We start from the raw sequence: 25400 nt of genomic DNA, 5'->3' as shown, positions 1-25400 counted from the left end.
TTCTTGTATCAAGCCCAACAGTGAACCAAGTCCAGTAGAGCAGCCCGTGCCACCCAGCAACAGAAACCCTAGCGCCGCATGCTCCCTGCTCCTCTCTGCGCCGCATGGAGTCAACCCTAGCATCCGAGTTTCACGGCAACACGACTCTATCTCCGAAGCATTCGGCTCAAGCAAAACAACCACCGAAAGTATTTTAGTCCAAATAAAATACTGAAGATTCGGAACCAAAAATAGCTTATTTCGTTGTTATAAATCTCGAACACAAACAGGGGGGAGGGGGAGGAAATATTCAGTTCGATACGAGAGAAAACAGGGGAGAGTATGATACAATAGAGAGGAAGAACGCCACTGTATTTTCGACAAATAAAGAATCAATAAAGCATTTTTTTTCAATCTCTTTCTTCTGGTACAATTTTGGTTTGCATATTTTTTTTATAATAGTGAAGATCAACATGTAAAAGCAATAGCCTAGTGAGGGAGAGAAGAACAGAACGTGAAACAAATAGAAGGGAAGGAGTCTTCCCATTTGGCCGACGACGGCAATCAGTGTACGGCGGTGACGGATGTCGACAATGAGCGGCGGACCAGGACCAACATCGATCGTCGTGGTAGCTCCAGCCCCAGCTTCCGAAAATCAGACCAAAATCATTCTCTCGGCCCCATTCCCAACCAATTCAGAGAACGAATCTCAAAGATAAGGCAAATGAATAGGAAAGCCATTATTCTGGTCTCCTATTGCGTGAGATTAAACAAAATCTCAAGTGGTTGTAAACTTTGGGTAAAATCTCGCCATGGTCCCTCAATTATTATGAGTTTTTTTTTCCATTTCATTTATCTTACTACTTTTAAAATTTTTATTTTTTATTTTATTTTATTTTCTCTTTGATTTATTTAATGTTTATTTTTTTTTTTACTTTTAGGTTTTTTTAATCGATCAAAGGTAACTATTCAAATCGGGTTTTTAAATTTCAATTTTAATTTTTAATTTTCGCAACTAAGACAATCGACAAATTAATTGGTACCGAAAGGACGGTTCAAGGGTGTTAATCCTTCCTTGGCAGTAACCGACTCCCGAACCCGACACGTTTCTGGTACAACGCAGATTAGGTAAGATGGTGTCCGACCCACCTAAATTCGTTTTAAAGTGGTCGGTGGCGACTCCAATCCACATTTTTCAAGTCGAAGCCCAATTCCGAGGCCCAACCGAGAGACGGTTGCGACAGCTTGGCGACTCCGCTGGGGACAGGTAAGTGAGTCAGGCCGAAATTAATTTTCGGTTGTCTTTTTATGCGAAAATGGTAAATTTAGATTTAAATTTATTTATTCGATTCCAGTTATTTACCTTTGATTATTTTTCAAATAAATAGTTGTACTAACATTTTTAATGATTAGTAGCCTTCGGGATTCATATACCTTATGTCTTCGTGTGGATTTATTCACCGTGCGGGCATAAGGGAATGTGTCATCTCGAGTTTAACTTAATTCACACAAGCCTGTGATGGGCTTAGGACTAAGGGTCTGGTAAGCCCAAGGGAACACCGGCAAGGAGAACTCGAGTACCTTTTTTAGAACCTAAACCGGGAAAGTATAGGGAATTAGAGCCCACCCCAAAACCTCATTCCAAACCCTAGGCTGCTTTGTTTCCTGTTTTATTTTCTGTTCAAAGCATACAAACTAGACAAATATGTGGTTAGGATTTATTTTAAATTAGCATGCGAGATAGAGATCATGTCCAGGTAGGAATAATAAGTATGTGGGGTAGATATCATGTGGGGTAGGATTTTTCATTTTTTTTTGATTTACCTCACTAACTATTTTTTATTTTGGTTCTCTTTTATTTTGTTTTCATCGTTTGCATCATTTAAAACGAGGTGTTGATCCACCAAAAACGTGTTTGTTGAACATGAATAATCTACATTAATGGACAAAAGGGTTGTAATACAAGAGACGCAAATACATAGGACAGTCTACAAGTCGACTTTGTGTCACATTCAATCCAGAAGACGTGGTGCCCACAATTGAAGAGTATATCGCTCTGCTGCATTATAAAAGAACTCAGAATAAACAAGGTCTACATCAAGCACAATGAAATCCTATCTTTGAAGAACTGATTGGCAGAGATTGCAGGGGCAAGATGAAGGCCACTGATATTAGGAGTCATTTCAAAGACGACAATGGCAAAACGATAGCTGAAGTTGGAGACCATTGCTGACGAATTTAAGAAACATACAAATGGACTTCACATAGTTCCTATCAATTAAGGGCTCCAATGACGTATTCGTTGGGAACAGGCTCAACAAAAGATAAATGTCGGAGGTACAGTCCTTCGAGACTTTTTTGGGGCAAAAAACTAGTCATTTGCACGGTTCATCCAGAGAAAACAGAGCGGTTCGACAGATTGTTCAACCGGTCACAGACGAAGGCAGAAGACTATTCAACATATCAGAAGCTGTCAGAATATTTTTGTCTCTTAAAAGATAAAACACTTTTGTCTCCAATAAGGATTATTTCTAATAACAGACATATTTTTTGGATCAATGCCTTGAACATTGCGCATCATGCATTCCTGCATATTTCGCATTAATTTCTCCTTTTTATTATGTTCACATGTCTCATAAAAAATGAGAACATTTCGATCCTATGACATATAAGGAGCTTTACCAACAGTTGTTTGACGCACACGTGGTGTCACCATATCCAGAGAAATCCATGAAGCCCCGTACCCCAGGTAGTATGATGAGAACGCTCATTGCGAAAATCATAGCGGAGTCCCAGGGCGCACTATCGAGAATTACTCCACAATCAAGAGAATCATACATAAAATACGTAACAAGAATCGGATCGACTTCAACAACTTGGGGGCATCCAAGTGAGGAAGACCATTTCATCATTTGAGACATTTTGTTTGAATTTGTTTTTTCATTTTTTTTCTCAAGTTTTTGTAAGGACTTTTAAATAAATTTATGTTACTTTAAAGATGTTAAACAATGAATCACATTTGCAAACTTGCAATTCTTTGAATATCATCTGAATTAAGAAACTCTGAAATGGTTTAAAGTTACATATCTTTGACGAAGTAACATGATTTAAAACAAGGAATTTGACTTTACCCAGAATATACACTCAAACACCGTACCCTGCTCTTGTAATTAACCAATATAACATTTTCCTTTCATAAGGTGCGGACAACATGGGGCATCCTTTTGCATATGACATTATTATACTTTTTATTTAAGATGTTCAGTGATGATAATGATCTTCACAGTTGGAATAGTCGAGTAAGTGAATCTAGTTTAGGTCAGTTGCTTGAAAATTGAACTTTAAAGATGATTTTTTTTACTTTCAACAAACACCTAGACTATAACAGGTTCTTCTTGACAATCTTAAGAAATTAAATCCGTAAAACTGAGCTATTCCACTAAGGCAATTGGTTACAGAGGAAACTCGAAAGCCCTGGCTTTATGAATAGATTGTATTCAAACCATGACATTGTTCGGACACTTGGCAATTCGGTGTTTGCTCCACTGCTTTTGTCAGGCCGAAGACTTTGTGATGAGATGAACCCTTCAGTTAAACCTGATAAAAGTGATTATAATGTTAAGCTGTCCCTCTAAAGTAATTGGTTAAACGCCCCGACTTTATGGATTCAGCTAGCCAGACAATGGAAAATTAAATCAAATTTATCTGAGCAAGAAATTTTCGGTAATGTTAGACTAAGGGAGTTAAGGAACACCTGTTATAGTCGACTACACACGAGCACTCAAGAATTTCATTTTTAGACCGATATTTTTTCGCACTGCCTTTGTTGGAGGAGCCTACAAAGCTTGAACAAATGGAAGATTTCAGAGGACCGAAATAAAATGTCTAGTAATTGGTCATTCTAGTTGCGTCATTATGTCCGCACCCAAATGAAATGCCAAAGCATATTTCGATATTTAAAAAAAATGACATTTTGGGTTACCAAAACCTTAGAAAGGAGGCTAACCTAAAGCCAACTCATCCATTTGAACATTTGTCAAAGATTTGTAACTCTGAAAGCATTAAAAGAGCTCTTGATTCCTTTGATATTTTTTGAACTCACATTTACAATTTGATTCAATTGCGAACAATATTTTACAACATTTTTATCATGTCTCTCTCCTAAAACAAGAAAAAGGAGAAAAACATTTTCAAGCAGAACAGTCTCAAATATGAAAGGTCTGTAAAGCCAAAGCTCGGGAAGCAAATGGGGCACGATCCATTCCAAGGACCTGATTGACAGACAAAGCACGAAACTCCATCCAGAAGATAACACATAATTCATTCATATTGCATGCATATTAAACATACTTAGGTGCATCACATTCATCATTTTAGCATACACGTTTTTGCAGCTTTTAGAGTCAAGTTTTGACTTCAGGATGAAGGATACTCGATTCTCAAGCGCCTTCAAAGAAGGATGGTGATTGATTAACTCGGAAGTAAGAAGCTACACTTCGACCAACTCGACAGATTGAAAGTTTCTCTCGAAACATCACATTTTGCTCGAGAGCCAATTTCAACTTCACAACGAAGGATATTGGACTCCAGACAACGCAAGTTCAACTTCACGACGAAGGGACCGCTGGTTGTCAATAAACAATTTCCCAATTTCAGAGCCAATTTCAACTTCACAGCGAAGGATATTGGACTCCAGACAACGCAAGTTCAACTTCACGACGAAGGGACTGCTGGTTGTCAATAAACAATTTCCCAATTTCAGAGCCAATTTCAACTTCATAGTGAAGGATATTGGACTCCAGACAACGCAAGTTCAACTTCACGACGAAGGGACCGCTGGTTGTCAACAAATAATTTCCCAATTTCAGAGCCAATTTCAACTTCACAGCGAAGGATATTGGACTCCAGACAACGCAAGTTCAACTTCACGACGAAGGAACCGCTGGTTGTCAACAAACAACTTCTCAATTTTAGAGCCAATTTCAACTTCACAGCGAAGGATATTGGACTCTAGACAACGCAAGTTCAACTTCACAACGAAGGGACCGCTGGTTGTCAATAAATAATTTCCCAATTTCAGAGTCAATTTCAACTTCACAGCGAAGGATATTAGACTCGAGACAGCACAAGTTCAACTTCACAAACGAAGAGACGGCTGGTTGTCAACAAACAACTTCCCAATTTCAGAGCCAATTTCAACTTCACAGCGAAGGATATTGGACTCTAGACAACACAAGTTCAACTTCATAACGAAGGGACGGCTGGTTTTCAACAAACAATTTCCCAATTTCGGAGCCAATTTCAACTTCACAGCGAAGGATATTGGACTCCAGACAACGCAAGTTCAACTTCACGATGAAGGGACCGCTGGTTGTCAACAAACAACTTCTCAATTTCAGAGCCAATTTCAACTTCACGACGAAGGATATTGGACTCCAGACAACGCAAGTTCAACTTCACGACGAAGGGACTGCTGGTTGTCAACAAACAATTTCCCAATTTTGGAGCCAATTTCAACTTCATAGCGAAAGATATTGGCCTCGAAACAACTTAACTTACATTGGATTTCAACTTCACGACGAAGGATATCCAAATCCAAGGCTCAACTTCACGACGAAGGAGCCATATACAATTCCAACTTCACAAACGGATTGACCCAACTTCGCGACAAATGAGTCATCTGTAACACCACAACACCAAAGTCTTCAGGTCAAGTTTCACATTCGCGATGAAGTATCTTGAGCCAGAAAACGATTTAGAGGCCACTTGCCAAAAGTTCTGAGTTCAATTTCAACTTCACGACGAAGGATATCGTGCTCAGAAGCTTCCAGTTCAACTCGACCTCACGACGAGGGAGTCACTCCATATTTCAGTTCAATTTGACAAACCAATTTCAATATCGGATTTCAACTCTACGACAGAGGATATTCGATATGGCCGAAATTTGTGTCTTTTTCATCTTTGCCCTATTCTTGTTAACACAAAAATGAGCAAAGATGGGCAGCTGTAGACACCTAATTTTGCCCTCATATTATTACGATCATATTAGTATAATATATTTATATAGTGTTTTATCTCATTATAATTATATTATATGGTATGTTTAACACATTTTTTTATATTTCTTGTATCAAGCCCAACAGTGAACCAAGTCCAGTAGAGCAGCCCGTGCCACCCAGCAACAGAAACCCTATCGCCGCATGCTCCCTGCTCCTCTCTGCGCCGCATGGAGTCAACCCTAGCATCCGAGTTTCACGGCAACACGACTCTATCTCCGAAGCATTCGGCTCAAGCAAAACAACCACCGAAAGTATTTTAGTCCAAATAAAATACTGAAGATTCGGAACCAAAAATAGCCTATTTCGTTGTTATAAATCTCGAACACAAACAGGGGGGAAGGGGGAGGAAATATTCAATTCGATACGAGATAAAACAGGGGAGAGTATTATACAATAGAGAGGAAGAACGCTGCTGTATTTTCGACAAATAAAGAATCAATAAAGCTTTTTTTTCAATCTCTTTCTTCTGGTACAATTTTGGTTTGCATATTTTTTTATAATAGTGAAGATCAACATGTAAAAGCAATAGCCTAGTGAGGGAGAGAAGAACAGAACGTGAAACAAATAGAAGGGAAGGAGTCTTCCCATTTGGCCGACGACGGCAATCAGTGTACGGCGGTGACGGATGTCGACAATGAGCGGCGGACCAGGACCAACATCGATCGTCGTGGTAGCTCCAGCCCCAGCTTCCGAAAATCAGACCAGTGTAGAGAAAGCTCTCTCTCTCACACACACGATTTGAGAAAGAGAATGAATGAACCAATTTTTCTTAATTTTGGTTCTCACACTCAACTGAACGTGCCAAACTATTCCAGGGTGTAACCCACTTAATTTGAAGAAGTCTGGAAAAATCATTCTCTCGGCCCCATATTCCCAACCAATTCAGAGAACGAAATCTCAAAGATAAGGCAAATGAATAGGAAAGCCATTATTCTGGTCTCCTATTGCGTGAGATTAAACAAAATCTGAAGTGGTTGTAAACTTTGGGTAAAATCTCGCCATGGTCCCTCAATTATTTTGAGTTTTTTTTTTCATTTCATTTATCTTACTACTTTTAAAATTTTTAATTTTTAATTTATTTTATTTTCTCTTTGATTTTTTTAATGTTTATTTATTTTTTTTATTTTTTACTTTTAGGTTTTTTTAATTGATCAAAGGTAACTATTCGAATCGGGTTTTTAAATTTCAATTTTAATTTTTAATTTTCGCAACTAAGACAATCGATAAATTAATTGGTACCGAAAGGACGGTTCAAGGGTGCTAATCCTTCCTTGGCCGTAACCGACTCCCGAATCCGACACGTTTCTGGTACAACGCAGATCATATAAGATGGTGTTCGACCCACCTAAATTCGTTTTAAAGTGGTCAGTGGCGACTCCAATCCATATTTTTCAAGTCGAAGCCCAATTCTAATGCCCAACCGAGAGACGGTTGCGACACCCTACAAATGTATACAATTTTACAACCGGAGGAACCTGATACAGATTTCGGTTACGAAGAGAAGGGGATATGTGTGGCTATTAGAGGGCTCCGAGGATCTCGGTCGAAAGGGGTAAAAGTTTCACTGTACTCCAAGGCAGGAAGACATTCATGCGGCGACATGGAAGCGAAAGGGTCGGCGGTGGAATCACAGTCGATGACGGTGGTTCTCGAGACGATGGAAAAAGCGAGTGCCTTCAGCCAAGTCGTGCTGGTTTTCGGAAAGCTGCAAAGGAAAATATCGGAACGTTGAGCTGAGATGGTTGTGGCCACCAAAGACACGTCCGAGTACCAAAAGCCTTGGTAGAATAAATTCAAGCCTGCTCGTCTGGGAAGGGTTGAGGTTACTTCCTTTTCATCACCATGAGCACTTTGATTTCTCTTGGACTCCATGGACGGAAAGCAAATTGAGTCTGGAACTATCAATTTTGTGGAGGGACATAGTTTTATACGTACTTGCACATCAACTACACATGCTGCTGATGTAATTGTAAGGAATTGTGAATTCATTTAAATATTTAATTAATTATAAAAAAAAATTACATTGGACCTGATCAACTCGTATTGGTTAGCCTTGTCTTTCAAAATGAGGTGTATCTATGTATAGAAAAACATATATTTTTCGTTTTCTGACTTCGTGAAAGAGACGGAAAATGTTTTCTAGCTTAGAATAACAGCGTTGACATATTCAAATTTATTACAAATTAGGGTAAACTACACTAGTACTCCTTGGACTTCTAAGACTCTTATACTTCGGCCGCCAAAAATGTTAAAATTGAAACTGCTAATAGAGTTTTGAGTAAACTACGGGATTGATCAATTTTGTTTTAGTTTTGTACATTTTTCCTCACTAAATTAAAAAAATATTTGATCACTTTCATTTATATTTAATTAAGATGTGTTCACTTTTGTTTAATTTTCTTCAACTTTTCTCAGTAACGATAGTCAAAATTTTAATGACGAAACATATAAAAATCGATAATGTAAGTAACGACATTTTAATCAGATAAAAATAAACATGATCACGTCTTAATTAAATGAATACAAACATGACCCTATCTTAATGAAATAAAGACAAAAATAATCAAATATTATGTTTTTTGAATTCAATAAGAAAAAAATACAAAACTTAAACGAAAGTGACAAATTCTATAACTTGCACTAGAGTTTTTTCCATCCATTTTCAGTAGTCATTGTAAATAGACATTCTCAACACTTTCACAGCTACTTTAAATACCGATAATTAATCTAATTATCTTCAAATACTGTATCCATTTAAAATTTTCAAAAATATTTTTAAATCTCATAAAATTAAATACAATAATATATCATTTTGGGTGAAATGACCATCCAGCTCAGTTGGTAGAGTACAAGGTTTCTTAACCTTGAGGTCGTGGGATTGAGTCCTATGGAGGGCATTTCATAATTTGAAGGTCTCCTATGGAAGCTGCTCTCAACCTAGTGTTGGGGGCAGCCTACTATCTTACATTCCCTTACCCCATTATATATGGGAACAAGGGACAGCCATTTGAATATATCATTTTGGGTATACACGGATCAGGGAGTGTGTTGAGGTGGATCACACCCCTTAAAAATTTTAAACTTTCGCGTAATTTAGATATTTATTTTATATTTAATATTGATAATATATTTTCGCACCATTAAAATTTCTAATATAATTTCTTGAGTTCATACTTTTGAGTTTTGACATAAAATCTTAACGTCGATCCCTGCTGTAATGGTTTATGAGCTTTCTCAAATTTGAGGAGCTAAAAAATATTTGTTCAAGAATTCGAATGACAAGAAACATTCATTCGAAAATATAAGCAATATACTTATAAACAATCTCATAAAAGAATTCATGAGAGGAGATCGAAACATTAATAGCAAAATGTGTTTGGAATGTTTGAATGCCAATCCAAACTCAAGCATTACATGGTATAGATGAGAGTTTAGAGAATACCAGTCCCGGGGAACTGGAGATAGGTATGGAGGGAGAGATTATTCAAATGATCTCTGAGTATTTAAACGAGAGATGAATGTAATTATTTTTTACCATAGATCAAATTTAAACCCGAACCACTGAGCTTCTTCTCGGTTATCAAATCCATATGAGCCGCCATCTCTGGTGTCAAATGATTTTCCCAATCATTCACGGTTCCTTTACGAAAATACAGTTTATTTTCCATTTCCCATGGCGTGTTCTCTGCAATCTTTCCATTCTTATTCACTTCGAGGTTACTTAGATGATCGAAACTGCACATTCTTACAATCTTTTCCACCACCCTGTTTCCTTCTTCTTCCAACGTGAATCCGTATCCAATAAATTCGGCCAATTTCCTGACGTGGAAAGCTGTGTTTTCCTTCATGTCTTCGTATTTCAAGAACAGGATTCTGTCTGGTTGATACAAACTTGCTTTCCAATACCCTAAAACATGGTCCCAATACGGTCCGAAACTTGATGCTCCTTCGCAGAAAAACTCGAAAGCTTTATTGAGAGGGACCGGTTCCATGTTCCTCGACGCCGCCAGTTTGGCAAAGAAGTGGTACATGGAAACGAAGGTGTCTTTGGGGTCCCTGCAAATGTAAACAATTTTACAACCGGAGGAATCTGATGCAGATTTCGGTAATGAAGAGAAGGGGACATGGGTGGCTATTAGAGGGTTCCGAGGATCTCGATGGAAAGGGGCGAAAGTTTCAGCATACTCCAAGGCGGGAAGACATTCATGCGGCGACTTGGAAACGAAAGGGTCGGCGGTGGAATCACCGTCGACGGCTGTTCTCGAGACAATGGCGAAAGCGAGTGCCTTCAGCCAAGTTGTGCCAGTCTTCGGAGCGGTGCAAACGAAAATATCGGAACGTTGAGCTTGGAAGTGTCGTTGAGCTGAGATGGTTGTGGCCACCAACGACATGTCCGCGTACCAAAAGCCTTGGTACTTAACGAGATTCAAATTGAATGAATTCAAACCTTGTCGTTTGTGAAGGGTTGAGATTAATTCTTCTTCTTCACCGCGGGAGCTTTGGCTTCTCTTGGAATCCATGGTGGACTCCATGGAACTACCAATTTTGTGTAGCGAATTGCGTTTGTTGACGTTAGTAGGCGGAGGGGCATGTTTTTATAGACGATTGCATACCAGCTACATATGTTGCTGATGTAATTGTACAGAATTGTTAATTCATTTATATATTTAATTAAAATAAAAAATTAATTGGACCTGAACAACTCGTATTGGTTAACCATGCCTTTCAAAATGAGGTGTATCTATGTATAGAAAAACATACATCCATAATTATAACAATAATTAATACAAAACCGTGATATTTAAATAACTCTGTATTTATCTTTTATATGCTCACGAATTTGTTCTTTATGTATATTTTCCGTTCTACTTATGCCGCATAATCATATTGTGATTAGAATAAAGAATAGCAGACGCTAACCACCGTTGCTTTTGTCACGTCGTACTTATGACTTCCGTTTCTGACTTTGTGAAAGAGACAGAAAATGTTTTCTAGCTTAGCATAAACGAGCGTTGATAAAGTCAACGTTAACTAAGAAATTAGGATTAATTTCACTAATACTCTCTGAACTTTTAAGTTCTTATAATTTGGTCACCAAAAATGATGGAATTGATTTTATGTATTTATTTCATTCACACAGGTATCACTAAACTAATTACCTGGTTTGTTCATGTAGGGTAACCTAAAATGATGGAATTCTCATTCAAAACAGAAGGAACGGACCTAATTGTAGACACTTGTTAAGAATAAAAAGTGGAAATAACATAAATAAAAGGTGTGTTTGTTTGAAGGAAAACACTTTACGAAAAATATTTTCCTAGTTACCCATTTTTCCTGTAAAAATGACTTACCGATTGAAATCTGGTAAATCATTTTACAATCCGCACTCTAACTTTCTTTTAGCGTCCAAGAATATCCAGCCATATGTTGTTAGCTCAAGCAGATTTTTGCAATGTATTTGATTTGCTTGTGTTGTGCTATATAGTTGGTTGCATATACGTATTTACTTACGCATAGTTAATCAGGTGGGAAACTTATGATTTATCTACGAGCTTCGGCATTGCAACAACATGAAATTTTTAGAAAAGGACAAGACGAAGAAAGAAACGTTTAGAGCATAGTATTGAGTTAATGAGATGATAGAACAATTGGTGGTGTTTCCTTTGTAGTTTTTTTTTTCCTTGATTCAGTTTTTGCTTACAAAATTGTTTGTTTCGTTGGGTGTGAATCTAAACTGATCTTAGTGTTTTGAGGTCCTACAAGACAAGACTGTTGGTTTTGATTGTAATGGCTTATAACCATACTCGATTACAGTAACAAAAAGTTATTTTGTCATGAGAAAAAATAGTAGCATATACACCTATTATGGTACTATCCACATACGATACATATTCAAAACTTTAAAGCATTATACTTTATATTCAAAAATTTATAAAATATAATTTTATAATAATAAAAGCAATTCAATAAAACTAAAGAATAAGAAAATTCATAAAACATGTATGTTTGTTTATTGAAAATAAATTTTGAAATTTTTTTTTAGAAAAATCAATTAAACAGCAAAAAAACATTTTACATCGTAATATTCAAACAATGAAAAATATTTTTTAAAAATATACTTTGTTTGGTAGAAAATATTTTGAATGAAACAATGATAGCCAACATATTATATATGGTCCATGGAGTTGTGTAATCATACAAGAAGCAGTGGCCTAGTTGTCATCTAATCAGTAGACAATAAAGTACATATTAGATTTAAGACTGTCCTTGAAACATGTTACCGGCAAGGAGAAATACAATATAATCTGTATATAAAAGGGAAAAAGAAAAGTGTTGATTAGAGTGGTGTAAAAGAAAAAGGTTAATATTCTCGATTTCACTTACTTTTCTTTTTTCTTTTTCCGATCTACAGGGAGGGAGATGGTTCCGAAGCAACATAGTCGTTTACTTTTTGGGTTAACTATGTGATTAACCAGTTATATTTGTATTTTATTTTTTTTCTTACTGATTTTAAGAATATAATATATAGTCATTATCCTTTTTATTTAATTAAAATATACTCACCACAAAAATCAAATATTTTTGTATAATCACATATTTTTTTGATAAGTAACTACTCACCACAAAAATCAAATATTTTTGTATAATCACATATTTTTTTGATAAGTAACTTATATTCATCCAAAGAAAGCAACAAAGCTGCTACAAAACAACAGAAAACACTATATCAGTCCCCAACTCATATACAAGTGCATATTTACATCATCTCTTCTATGTGTAGAGTGTCTATACAATTTATATTGAACTGTTTCTTTGATCAATGTAACAATCGCTTCAACTGAACGCGAATATCTCCTAAAAATCCTGTGGTTACGCTCCTCCCAGATGTAGTACAAATAAGCAGTCCATGCGAGCTTTAAAAATCGAACTCGGAGGGACTTACCTCTCAAGTTCTCAACCAGCCAGTTCATTCGTTCATCCCAGCTGTACAGACCAGAACGAATCCCACACACTACAAGAGCAGCGTCCCAAACTTCCTTAGCAAAGAAACAATTAGCAAAAAGGTGGTCACGTGTTTCCAGCCCATTGTCACACATAATACAACCATTATCCATTTCAAAACCAAAACGAATCAACATGTCCTTAGTAGGCAGTCTATTGAGGATGACCATCAACGAAATGAGAGAACATTTCGGGATATGAACAGGGAACCAAATGATTTTGTGCCAACTAACCTTCTCTCTGCTGGTTCTAATATTTTCCCATATCTGTTTGCTGTAAATTAGACTCCAATCAGTACTAAGAAGAAACAAAGTTCTAGCCACCTCACGGAGATTCAACAATTTTTTAATAATCCAACTGAAATGGCCTTTACATATCACTTCCCAATAACTCACATTTTTAAAACAATATTCTTTAATCCAAACTATCCAAATAGAACCTTCATTAGCCAGAATATTTTTAATTAGCAGTAAGCAACATGCTTTACTCCACAAGGATAGGTCTCTATGGCCCAGATCACCCTCAAACTTCAAGGAACAAATGTGATTACATCCAACACGAGCTCCCTTAGCAGGGGAGTCACTGCCCTTCCAGAAAAACCACATGCATAGCCTCTCGATGTCCCTAACAATCCCCTTAGGGAGAATGAGTTGCATGCTCCAATAATTAAAAATATTGTGCAACACTTTCTTGATCAGCTGAAGTCTGCCCTCAAAGCTAAGCTTCTTGCTAGACCATTGAGAGAGCTTGTCCTTGATTCTCCCTAAAAGAGCGGCACAGTCTTTACTAGTGAGTTTCCGAGTGACCAGGGGCACTCCAAGGTATCTAACAGGTAACTGAGCCACTCTAAATCCGATAACGGATTGAATCTGATCAAGGGTACTCCCACTTAGCCCACAGGCGAAAAGTTCAGTCTTCAGAGCATTAAGCTTGAGACCTGACATATCTTAAAACCCTTCGAGAATACATTGAACACCAAGAATAGATTCAAGAGAGCCATGACAGAATACAAGGAGATCATCAGCAAAACTAAGGTGAGTTAGGGAGATTCTTCTACATTTAAGATGAAATTTAAAAATTCCATGCTTAGCAGCTTTGTTCAACATAGCAGAAAGAACATTCATCACCATGACAAAAAGATAAGGAAACAATGGATCACCTTGTCTAATCCCCCTTGCCCCCTTGAAATACCCCACCAAACTATCATTCAAGCACACATAATATTTTGGGGTAGTAATACAAACCCTGATCCAGTGACAGAAAACCTCAGAAAAGCCCATAGCCTCAAAAACAGTCAGCAAAAAATCCCAGTTAATTGAGTCAAAATACTTATGTATATCAATTTTAACAACACATCTAGGAGAAAGTCCTTTCCTAGAGTAATCTTTAACAATATTCTGGGCTAAAAGGGTGTTATCAACAATACTCTTACCCTTAACAAAGGCTGACTGGTTGTAGGAAATCATGCCAGGGAAAAAAGGTGTAAGCCTATTAACCAAGATTCTGGTGATTGTTTTGTAAACAATTGAACAACAGGAAATAGGCCTAAACTCTTTTGCCATACATACATTTAGGGACTTTGGGACCAGAACTATGATAGTAGTATTAAAAGCAAGCAACAATTAGGAAAAGTGAAAAAAATACCTTACATCAGCAATGAAATCACTGCCAACAATGCTCCAGGCAGATTTAAAGAAGCCAGAAGTATAACCATTAGGACATGGGCTTTTGTACACACCTTGCTTAAAAAGAGCTTCTTTAATCTCCAAATCAGTCACATCCTTTGTTAGTAAGGTGTCTGCATCTTCTGGCAAGGAGTAGTTCAACAGGTCCTTCAAAGCTACAGCTGAACACCCTTTAACAAGATAAATCAGGGGAGCCAATGAGGTTAGTGAAATAGCCCACTAGCTCAGAGGATATTCCTTCAAAAGAATCATGGCATTGACCATCCTCACTCTTAATGACCCTAATAGAATTCTTTTTCTTGTTGGAGAGAACCCTTTGATGAAAAAACTTTGTATTCAAGTCACCCTCTCTTAGCCAATGGACCTTGGCTTTTTGCCTATAGAAAGCAGCTTCAGCAACTTTCAAGTCAACTAAGTCAGTATGAACCTTCATTTCTTCTTCAATCCTCCTCTGATTAAATTGAGCTAGATTGAAAATCCGAATCTGCTCCAATTTTGCCCTCTTGGCTTTGACTCTACCAGAGATATCAACAAAAAATTTTGAATTAAATTGCTTAAGAACATGCTTAAGTCTTTTCAACTTGTTGAACAAGCAGCACATAACATCCCCACCATATTGGTGCTGCCAAGAATCCCTAACAACATCAAGGAATTTTTCATGACCAGACCAAATATTATAAAACTTGAATGGTCGAGGCTTCTTAGCCATAATGCCCTTATGAGTCCACAACATTCCAAGGCAATGGTCAGATACTCCCTCGGCCTTGAATTCAACAAACGAGTCAGGGAAATCAACCATCCATTGATCATTAACAAGGATTCTGTCCAACTTTCGAGCCAGGAAGGATCCTTCTTGCTTATTGGACCAAGTGAATAAAGGTCCAAGGAAAGGGTGGTCCATGAGCTCAAGGTCTTCTAAACAGTCTTGAAAGTCCTTCATATCAAGGGTACAGTGAATCCCCATGATGTCAAAATCAGAACTCTCCTCAGCCTTGGCAATGATGTTAAAGTCCCCCCAACCAGCCAAGAGGAGGGGCCAATATCCTTCTCAACAATACCCAAGTGTTCCCAAAGTCTTCTTCTAGCAACACCACGGTTACTGCCATAAACAACAGTAATAGTAGTCACATGCCCATCAACAGACCCAGTGATAGATATGGACTGGTCACATCATCTCAAAACTGAGAAAGAGATGTGCTTCCTCCAAAAGACCCACAATCTACCTCCTTCAATAAAATCATAATTTCCAACAAAATACCAATCATCAGATAAAGCAGAAGTAAAGCTAACAGAATTCACACTACGAATACGAGACTCCATCAAACAAAATATATCAACCTCACAAGAAAATAACCTCTTTAACACCTTCAGTTGTTTACGGGGGTTATTAATCCCCCTAACGTTCCAGAAGCTGACAATCATAAAAAAGAAGCAACCTGAGCACTAATCCCTATGCTCGAATTCACCATAAAACTTCTAGCTTTCTCAAGGTGATATTTCTTTTTGGTTTTATTTCATTAAACAGCATGACAACCCCCAAAGAAGCCACACGAGCTTTCCTAATGCCCTCAGCTACAGCTTTGACTTTACTTGAAGAACCAATAACCTCTTTTTTTCCTTCCCTTTTGCTTCTTCTTCAAGGAATCCTGTAAGGTTGGGAAATCACTAGATTGGTCAGTGCTCTGTGTATGAATGAAACCATCAGTAGGTACCCTCTCATGTACTGTAGATACAGAATCTGACAGCTCCAGTGACACAGAAGCATCTGATAACTTCTATGTCTCAGTAGCAGTTCGTGGAAGACTAGCAGTATCCTTACTAACTCTCATCAAATTAGGCATATTGTTCTCTTGTAAAGCAAGCACTATTCTCTCCACAGTATTTCCCACAAGTAATCCTTTAGGGTTGCAGATAGAATCGGGAGGCAATGTTGAGCTTTGAGAAATCTCAATTGGTGCATTAGCAGTCCCTGTGTCAGTAATAACAGTAACATGCAAGCTACCCTTACTAACAGTCTCTGTGCCCTTACTATCCTTCTTCCTCCAAACTTGCACCTCTTTTGATTTCTGATGGGGCTGCCTGACATCAATACACGAATTGACATGGTGCCCAAATGTTTTACACTTAGCACAAAATTTGGGCAACCAAGGAACATGAACTCTAACATTCACATAGGAGCCATCCTTTAAGATAACCTGAATGGATTCTGGGATGGTGACACCAGCTTCAATTTCCACGCACACCTTAACATATTCGAGTCTCTCTCTTGAAGTTGTAATAGTGTCCATGTACAATGGGTTACCTAAAGCACTAGCAAGATAACTAAGCCCTTCTGGGAATAGAGTTCTAATGGGACATTGTATAGTTGAACACAAATTGGGACAAAGGTGAGATCAAAACTAAGCTTTTGCATACCAGGTGACCAGCTCCTCAAGAACAATGGTTTATTCTGAATATGCCAAGGTCCATTATCCAGGACCCAATCCCTTAAACCAACATCTAAGAACGAAAAAATAAATAGGTTATGGTCGGTATGGAGAATAGGGATATCGTCAATCATCTTCATCGTCAGTTTCAGGCCCACAAGATGATTGACGATGAAGATCTGATGATGAAGAAATTGAAGAGTCCATTATCGATTTGGAGATATTAAAACGTTTTCTGTGATATGGAGATTGAAATCGCGTTTAGGGGATCGAAAAAGTGCAAACTGGAAAGTTTGAGCTACATCAACTGACATATGCGTCGACAGAAGATTGTAAACGCCGCAATCGACGAGCTCCTCCATTAAGTTTTAATATCGAGTATTAAAATGAAATAAAAATTAAATATTATATATGATTTAAAAAATAAAAAATTAAATATTAAAACATATTAAAATTAATAATTTATATATTAAATATGTAGTTTACCCAAATTAGACAACTTGCAAAGTGGGACGAGTCTATAGAGCAGAGACAATGGAATGAAGGATAGGCCTAGTGATTCCCCTATAAAAACAATAAAAAAAATAGAACCTAAAATGTCTACCGTCACGTCATCAATCCCAGTGAACCCCTTTTCTAAGCGTCCGATTATATCCGTCAATAGAATCATATCCGTTCATTTTTATCCTTTTTTTGCAACTGATTATCAAACAGTATCTAAAGCTGTTTTGGCTTTGGGACTTAATTTGTGAGGAAATTTTTTGAAAACCAAAGAGAAAAGGTTGAAGTTCAAAGCTTCGTTGAAGGAATTGAATCTTTCGTTTTCGCTGATTTTATTGTTGGGTGTGCAAAAATTTAATGGCTACTGAAGAGGCCAATAAGCCTCCTCCACTTCCTTGTTACCCACAGGTGCATCTACTCTCCACTCTCTCCTCAAAATTAATCTCCTTTTTTTAACTAATGATCAAAATTTGATCTTTAACTTTTTTTTATAGTTTACAGTTGATTTTTGATGGAATATGAAAGAAACCCATTTTCATTCAACCTCAAAGTTCATGAATTTTGATGCAATTTCATGTTATTTTTGCTGATTTAATACTTGTATAGTACAATAACTTTCTAAAAAAGCGATTTTCTCTTGTTTTCTCATCTTCAATTCAGTTTACTTGTATAAATTTGCTTCATTTCACTGATTTTTCCCCTGATTTCTTCTGATGTTTTTTTATATGAAAAAAGGACAAGTTGCTTTCAGAATTGTCATAAAACTTGGATTTCCTGTATGTTTTTCATGTTGATCTCTTCTTTGTTCCTGACTGCAGTTTTTTATATTCATCAGCGAAGTTTCTGTCAACCACATGAGAATTTTATTTTTCTTTTGTAATTTTACATGCTAGTTTAAAATCGCTTGATAACTCGTCTAAGGTTTTATCATGCAGCTAATTATTAACGCCATTGAAGCATTGGACGACAAGAATGGTTCAAACAAGACTTCAATATCCAAATACATAGAGTCCAAGTATGGAGATTTGCCCACAGGCCATTCCACTCTCCTTTCTCACCACCTTAACAGATTGAAAGAAACCGGAGAGCTTGTGTTTTGGAAAAACAATTACATGAAAGCCGATCCCAATGCCCCACCAAAGCGTGGCCGTGGTAGGCCTCCAAAACCCAAGGTCCCATTGCCACCTGGTATGGTTTTAAGCTCCGGAAGGCCTCGGGGCCGCCCTCCTAAGGACCCCAATGCTCCCCCTAGGTCCCCCAAGCCTTCCGGGAGTGGGAAACCACGTGGAAGGCCGAGGAAGATGACTCGACCCGAGGGGGGAATAGGTGGGAGCTCCACGACTATGATGTCGACCTTGGCCGTAAGGCCGAGGGGACGTCCCCCTAAGGTCAAGGCTTCAGCATTGACTGAAGTGAGCGTTGAACATTGAGAGTGGCTTTTAACTTGTAGTAGTGCTTACTATTTTACTTTACGTCTCGTGTTTGTTTGTTGTGAAATTTGCAGGGTGTTTGTTGGTGTGAGAATTGTGTGTGTGAGCTTGAAGTGTTCTTGTAGAAAAATCTAATGTAGTTGTACTTGAGAGGCTTCGAATCTTTTCTTTTGAATTTGAAGTTGTTGTAGAGGATGATGATTAATGCTAATGATGATCTCTGTTGTTCACTTTGTCGTATTCAACGAATATCTCTATGCTGTGAGTTTGCTTCATTGTTAATGTAATGCTTGCTTACCGATGATCTCCAAACTCTTCGTTCACGCATGAGAACGGTATACAAATATACGATGCTTCAACTGCGTGAAGAAAGCGAGCATATACCAGTGTCGGCATTCGAAGCATAGATGCTTTCTTGCCTGGACATTTGGCATAGCATTCAAGTAAGCTGTTGCTTTGGGATCATCTGTAGTTGCTTTGAAGTTCAGAAAACAGTCCACTGGTTTATGATACCTTTTTTTCTAGATATTTTTACTTTCATGTGAATTGGGATGATCGTGTTATCGGACAAGCTTAAGATTCGTTTAAAGGAAGTAGGAGGTGGTGGGGAAGGTTTGGGATAATTATAGGTGTGAGGTTCCTTTCACCATTAAGATGTTGATGTGTTACCTAGATAAATTGTTAAAAAATCGTAAATGTTAGTTTTCAGTTATTTGGTTAGTTAGTTTGTTATTAATTAGTTAGATTGTTAGTTAGGTTAGTAACTGCTGATGAGTTGTATATAAAGGATTTAGTCTTGTAAACTTTATTATATGATAAATAAAATAGCTGGAGCACGTTTTCTGTAATTATACCTTTTTTAACATGGTATCACAAGTTAGCTAATTTTTCCCTTGACTCTGCTTCGTTTGGTCAAAATTAGGGATTTCTCTTCTCTTTTCTCTCCTTCGTAGCCATGGAGAATTCTGCCTTTGATTTCAACCACCCGTTGTTCCTGCATGCTTTCGATGCACTGGGATTCCTTCTTGTTCGTTTCAGCTTCTCGGCATTGAGAACTACGGTGTGTAGAGTCGGTCGATGAAGATTGCCCTACTTGCGAAAAATAAATTGGGATTTGTTACTGGTGACTGCCGACGAGAAGATTTCGATGAGTTTCTACGTCCTCAATGGGAGAGGTGTAACGCTCTCGTCTTGTCTTGGATTCTTAACACAATCAACAAAGAGCTCTTCGCTGGGATTGTTTTCGCATCCAGTGCTGCCTCGGTTTGGCAGGATTTGAGGGAAAGGTTTGCCAAAGTTGATGGTTCTAGATCCTTTTTCCTTCACCGAGAAATCGCACTCCTGAATCAAGGTGATTCCTCCATCTCAGTCTATTTCACTCGACTTAAATCACTTTGTGATGAGTATGAAGCCTTGGCTCCCATTTCCCCTTGTGATTGTGCTCTTTCACAACGAACGATTGCTCACTATGCACAGTAGAAATTATTTCAATTTCTCATGGGTCTCAACGAGACATACACTGCTGTTCTGAGCCAAATTCTACTCATGTAGCCATTGTCGACTGTCAATATGGCGTATTCGATGCTGGTCCAGGAGAAATCACAGAGGATTCACTTTTCTGCCCTTTCTCCAATTTCTGAGGTCTCGGTTTTGTACTCTACCTCTACTGGGACTGTTGATAAAAAAAGATTTTCTGGTGTGTGTGACTATTGTAAAGCTCGAGGGCATAAATGAGAGAATTTCTACCGGTTGATTAGATTTCCTGTCGATTTTAAATTCTCAAAGAAGAAAGGAGGCCAGGTTGTTATGGCCTCTACTCGATCTCCTCTTGGTTCTCACAACCAGTCCAGTTCTGAGTCACAGCCGGATACTGTCTCCAGTGTTCATGTGTTTACAAAGGCTCAGTATGATCAAATACTTTGCCTCTTGAACAAGGCACCTTCTGAGGATACAATGCCAACTGCAGTAGCAAATACTGCAGGTATTAAATCTGCCACTACTAGTCTTTCTTTCAATTGGATATTAGACTCAGGGGCCATTGACCATATGTTATCTGATTTTCAAAAACTAGTATCTCATGTTCCTTGCACATCATCCTCTAAATTTGTATACTTACCTAATGGCCAAACAACCCCCATAACATATATAGGTTCTTTTTCTCTTGACCAAAATAATTCCCTTAAGAATGTCTTGTTTATTCCAAATTTTGCACATATCCTTTTGTCTGTTTCTAAGCTGACCAAAGAGCTTAATTGTACCGTTTCATTTTACCCTGACTTCTCCATTTTACAGGATCTCTCCACTGGAAAGATGAAGGGGATTGGTAGGGAGTCTCGTGGGCTGTATTTTTTTTATTCTTCAACTTTTTGATTATGGTATTTTTTCTGTTAATCATTGTAATTCTTTTTCTTGTGGTTCTGCCTTGGGTTCTTCAAATTGTATGAATCTTTCAACTGTCAATAATACACAAAGCTTTGGCATGCTCGTTTAGGAAACTCTTCTTTCTCTAGTTTACATAAAATTCCATATTTACAATCTCATAAGTTTCATGCTGACAGTATCCATAAATGCTCAATTTGTTCTCTTGCTAAACAATCTAGGTTACCTTTTCCACACAGTGTTTCTAGAGCTTCTGCGCCTTTTGATTTGGTACATATTGACCTATGGGGACCCTATAGGATTTTCACTCATAGTGGTTATAGATCTTTTCTCACCATTGTTGATGACCACACAAGGATGTCTTGGATTTTTTTGTTGAGGCTTAAGAGTGATGTAATCCTCTCTTTAAAACAATTATTTGCCTATGTAAAAATCATTTTTCAGTCACAATCAAGTACATTAGAAGTGATAATAGTTATGAGTTTTTTTGTTAATGATTGTTCTTTTTTTTTCTTCATTGGGTATTGTTCATCAAAGTTCCTGTGTTCATACTCCTCGGTAAAATGGCATTGCTAAAAGAAAACACAAACATTTGTTAGAGTTAGCTAGAGCCCTCAAATTTCATTCTCAAGTTCCTTTTAAGTTTTGGGGGGAATGTGTCACTACAACCTGTTATATCATTAACATGCTGTCTTCTTCTTCTTTAGCTGGTAAAAGCCCCTTTGAACTTCTTTATGGTAAATCCCCCAATTTGTCTCATATGAGAGTTTTTGGTTATTTATGTTATGCCACCCAACCAAATTACAAGGATAAGTTTTCCCCAAAAGAAATACCTTCTGTCTTCATGGGTTATTCTGCCACTAAAAAAGGATATCTCCTCTTCAATCTTGAAAAAAAACCTTTTTTTAATAGAGATGTTAAGTTCCATGGGGATATTTTTCCCTTATAATTTCCCATTTCTTCTTCTTCTCTATTTTTTCCTATTCAAGAAATTTCTGATTCTGATTTTCTGGTCATGCCCCCTCACACCCAATCTTTTATACCTTCTGGGTCTTCACCTCATTCTGCATCACCTCAAGCTTCAACAGATGATTCCATTTTACCTCAACCTTCACCTCAGCCAATTATTTCTGATGGCTCTTCATCAAGTAGCATTTCTATCCCCCCTAAGCAGTCTATTAGGGTCAAAAAACGGCCTGCTTGGTTACATGATTATGTGCAATTCTACCAATCTTCCTCTCTTCCAGGTACTTATCCAATCTTTAATTTTCTTTCTTATTCTCATCTTACTGCTAAAACTCAAATTTACCTTTCTTCTATATCTCATTTAGTTGAGCCTAAGACCTATACTGAAGCCATTCAAAATCCTGAATGGATTAAAGCCATGAATGAGGAGATTTTAGCTTTGGAATCTAATAATACCTGGTCATTGGTACCCTTGCCTTCTAATAAGACTCCCATTGGAAGTAAATGGGTGTATCACATCAAATATAATTCGAATGGAGAAGTGGAGAGGTTTAAAGCTCGTCTTGTTGCTAAAGGATACACTCAAAGAGAATGAGTTGATTATGTTGAGACCTTCTCTCATGTGGCAAAGATGGTTACTGTTAGAACAGTCATGGCTCTTGCTTTTATTCATCAATGGCCTCTTCTTCAGATGGATGTCTACAATACTTTTCTCCAGGGTGATTTAGTTGAGGAGGTATACATGTCCCTACCTGAAGGATTTTGCTGTCAGGGGGAGACTAGGGTACACAGACTGCAAAAATCCTTATATGGATTAAAGCAGGCTTCAAGGCAGTGGAACATGAAACTCATATAGGCTCTTATGTTGGTAGGATATTCTCAAATCAAGTTTAACTACTCTTTGTTTACTAAGTCACAATGCAGCAAAGTAGTCATATTGCTCATATATGTGGATGATCTTTTGATAACTGGAAATGACAGTGGGTTGATTAAAGAACTCAAAGGAATTCTGAATAAAAGCTTCAAAATGAAAGATCTTGGTGAATTAAGGTATTTCCTTGGCTTAGAAATATTTAGATCAGAAAAAGGAATAATTATAAGTCAAATGAAGTATGCATTGGAGTTAATTGAAGAAACTAGATTGGGGGTGCAAGGCCTATTGTAACTCCTTTAGAATAAGAGGTTGATTTCAGAAGATAAGCTGTTAAAGGACAAGACAAGTTATCAAAGGTTGATTGGGAAGTTGATTTATCTCATCAACACAAGGCCTGACATTGCTTATTCAGTACAATTGTTGAGTCAATTCATGCAACAACCAAGGAAATTATACTTGGATGCAGCTTTGAGGGTTGTCAGGTATATCAAAAGCAGTCCAGGTTAAGGAGTGTTGTTAAGTGCAGGAAGTCAATGTCAACTTCAAGCTTTTTGTGATTCAGATTGGGCAACTTGCCCAATGACTAGGAGGTCAGTAACAGGTTTTTGTGTGAAACTGGGGGACTCTTCGCTATCTTGGAAGTCCAAGAAACAAAACACAATTGCAAGATCATCTACAGAGGAAGAATATCGTAGCATGGCAATTACTGCAGTAGAAATAGTGTGGTTAACAGGCTTGTTGAATGAACTTAGGTTTAAAAACACATGACCAGCAAAGTTGATGTGTGATAACAAGGCAACTCTTCAAATAACAGCAAATCTAATTTTCCACGAAAGAACAAAGCACATTGAAATTGATTGCCATTTTGTTCGAGAAAAAATTCAAGAAGGAATAATTAAAACAGAGTATGTGAAGACAACAGATCAGCAAGCAGACACTCTAACAAAAGCTTTGGGAGTTCAACAGCATGAATATTTGAGTTCCAAGTTGGGGTTAATCAACATCTTTAACCACCAACTTGAGGGGGAGTATTAGTTTTTAGTTATTTGGTTAGTTAGTTTGTTATTAATTAATTAGATTGCTAGTTAGGCTAGTAACTGTTGATGGGCTGTATATAAAGGATTTAGTCTTGTAAACTTTATTATATGATAAATAAAATAGTTGGAACACGTTTTCTGTAATTACACCTTTTTTAACAGTAAATTATTTGAAAAGTGACTTTGTCGTGTTTTTATTTTTTTCCAAAAAGTAATTAAAAACTAAAATTATTTTTTTTAAATCTCAAATTTCTCTAAAATTATAAAAATATATCTTAAATCTCTAAAATTCTTTAACATTCTTAATTTTAGTCCTTCTTCCCATAACTAAATTCAGGGTAAATTATGCATTTAGTCTTGAAAAGTCTTTGACTTGTTTTAGTATATAAACTTTTAATTTTTTAAAATCATACTTAATGTTTAGTTTTTGTTTTATTTTAGTACCACGCTATTAAAATATTAACATATTTATTACCTAAACTATATGTTTTGATCCGTTTTAGTGTCTAAATTTTTTATTTTTTTAAAATTTAGCGTTAAATTTTGAATGAGATATTAAAATGAAACAAAAACTACACCTTAGATTTAATTTTAAAAATATTAGAAGTTTAAGTATTAAAATATATCAAAATTAATAATTTAGATACTAAATACATAATTTATCCTTGTATCTAATCCCTCTTACCATAGTTAACTACCACCAACATCATCGAATCTCAATGTTATACGATCCTCATCGATCGAAATCCTTGGCTTTTACGGTCAACACTGCCACTTTCACCCGCTGGGACAAGGGCGATAAAATTCGGGGTTCGATGATTTCTCCTGCGCAGGTGTATTAAGGGTGTGATAAAATGGAGTTCTTCCATGGTAAGAAGGATTGAAATTAAAACTTTATGAATTTATAAGGTTTTGAAGTGTTCTAGATTTAAGAAAATCTTGATTTTTTTTTAAAAAATAATTTCTAAAAAAATTATAGACATAACACGTGTAATGTTTTAAGTGTTTGATAGTTAATTTATGACTAATGAATCACGTACTAAAATTAAAAACATTAGATAT

General features: G+C 37.0%; 5 protein-coding genes across 5 annotated transcripts; 2 read left to right on the top strand and 3 right to left on the bottom strand.

Moving 5' to 3' along the window:
• Positions 1–7529: 7529 nt before the first annotated feature.
• Positions 7530–7910, bottom strand: LOC120130651 (flavonol sulfotransferase-like). The gene has a single exon (XM_039147848.1). It carries the CDS (start codon positions 7908–7910, stop codon positions 7530–7532), a length of 381 nt encoding a protein of 126 aa, XP_039003779.1.
• Positions 7911–9400: 1490 nt separating this feature from the next.
• Positions 9401–10590, bottom strand: LOC120130588 (flavonol sulfotransferase-like). The gene has a single exon (XM_039147800.1). The coding sequence runs from the start codon at positions 10568–10570 to the stop codon at positions 9563–9565; it is 1008 nt and encodes a 335-aa protein (XP_039003731.1). The 5' UTR covers positions 10571–10590; the 3' UTR covers positions 9401–9562.
• A 3397-nt stretch (positions 10591–13987) lies between these two features.
• Positions 13988–17358, bottom strand: LOC120130649. Its single transcript, XM_039147847.1, has 8 exons — positions 17310–17358; positions 17141–17224; positions 16549–17057; positions 16316–16500; positions 15949–16136; positions 14987–15769; positions 14685–14895; positions 13988–14543 (listed from the first exon to the last, which is right to left on the bottom strand). Exons 1-8 carry the CDS (start codon positions 17356–17358, stop codon positions 13988–13990), a joined length of 2565 nt encoding a protein of 854 aa, XP_039003778.1.
• A 538-nt stretch (positions 17359–17896) lies between these two features.
• On the top strand, positions 17897–19312 carry LOC120130776 (HMG-Y-related protein A-like). Its single transcript, XM_039147934.1, has 2 exons — positions 17897–18060; positions 18588–19312. The coding sequence occupies exons 1-2, from the start codon at positions 18010–18012 to the stop codon at positions 19080–19082; spliced, it is 546 nt and encodes a 181-aa protein (XP_039003865.1). The 5' UTR covers positions 17897–18009; the 3' UTR covers positions 19083–19312.
• A 3746-nt stretch (positions 19313–23058) lies between these two features.
• LOC120130648 (uncharacterized mitochondrial protein AtMg00810-like) lies at positions 23059–24069 on the top strand. The gene is made up of 3 exons (XM_039147846.1): positions 23059–23163; positions 23602–23783; positions 23889–24069. Exons 1-3 carry the CDS (start codon positions 23059–23061, stop codon positions 24067–24069), a joined length of 468 nt encoding a protein of 155 aa, XP_039003777.1.
• Positions 24070–25400: the final 1331 nt, after the last annotated feature.

This window comes from Hibiscus syriacus, unplaced genomic scaffold (genome assembly GCF_006381635.1).
Source record: "Hibiscus syriacus cultivar Baekdansim isolate YM2019G1 unplaced genomic scaffold, ASM638163v2 tig00110548_pilon, whole genome shotgun sequence".
Taxonomy (NCBI): Eukaryota; Viridiplantae; Streptophyta; class Magnoliopsida; order Malvales; family Malvaceae; genus Hibiscus; species Hibiscus syriacus.
This window is presented reverse-complemented; position numbering and strand designations above follow the sequence as displayed.

Coding starts and splice junctions, on each gene's coding strand:
- LOC120130588 (XM_039147800.1), bottom strand. CDS start 10,570: ATGGAGTCCACCATGGATTCCAAGAGAAGCCAAAGCTCCCGCGGTGAA.
- LOC120130649 (XM_039147847.1), bottom strand. CDS start 17,358: ATGGACTCTTCAATTTCTTCATCATCAGATCTTCATCGTCAATCATCT. Junction 17,225..17,309: donor TCTTCATCGTCAATCATCTT/GTGGGCCTGAAA, acceptor TTTCGTTCTTAG/ATGTTGGTTTAAGGGATTGG. Junction 16,501..16,548: donor ATATGCCTAATTTGATGAGA/GTTAGTAAGGAT, acceptor ACTGAGACATAG/AAGTTATCAGATGCTTCTGT.
- LOC120130648 (XM_039147846.1), top strand. CDS start 23,059: ATGGTTACTGTTAGAACAGTCATGGCTCTTGCTTTTATTCATCAATGG. Junction 23,164..23,601: donor AGGGTGATTTAGTTGAGGAG/GTATACATGTCC, acceptor TAACTCCTTTAG/AATAAGAGGTTGATTTCAGA. Junction 23,784..23,888: donor GCAGCTTTGAGGGTTGTCAG/GTATATCAAAAG, acceptor CCCAATGACTAG/GAGGTCAGTAACAGGTTTTT.
- LOC120130776 (XM_039147934.1), top strand. CDS start 18,010: ATGGCTACTGAAGAGGCCAATAAGCCTCCTCCACTTCCTTGTTACCCA. Junction 18,061..18,587: donor CACTTCCTTGTTACCCACAG/GTGCATCTACTC, acceptor TTTATCATGCAG/CTAATTATTAACGCCATTGA.
- LOC120130651 (XM_039147848.1), bottom strand. CDS start 7,910: ATGGAGTCCAAGAGAAATCAAAGTGCTCATGGTGATGAAAAGGAAGTA.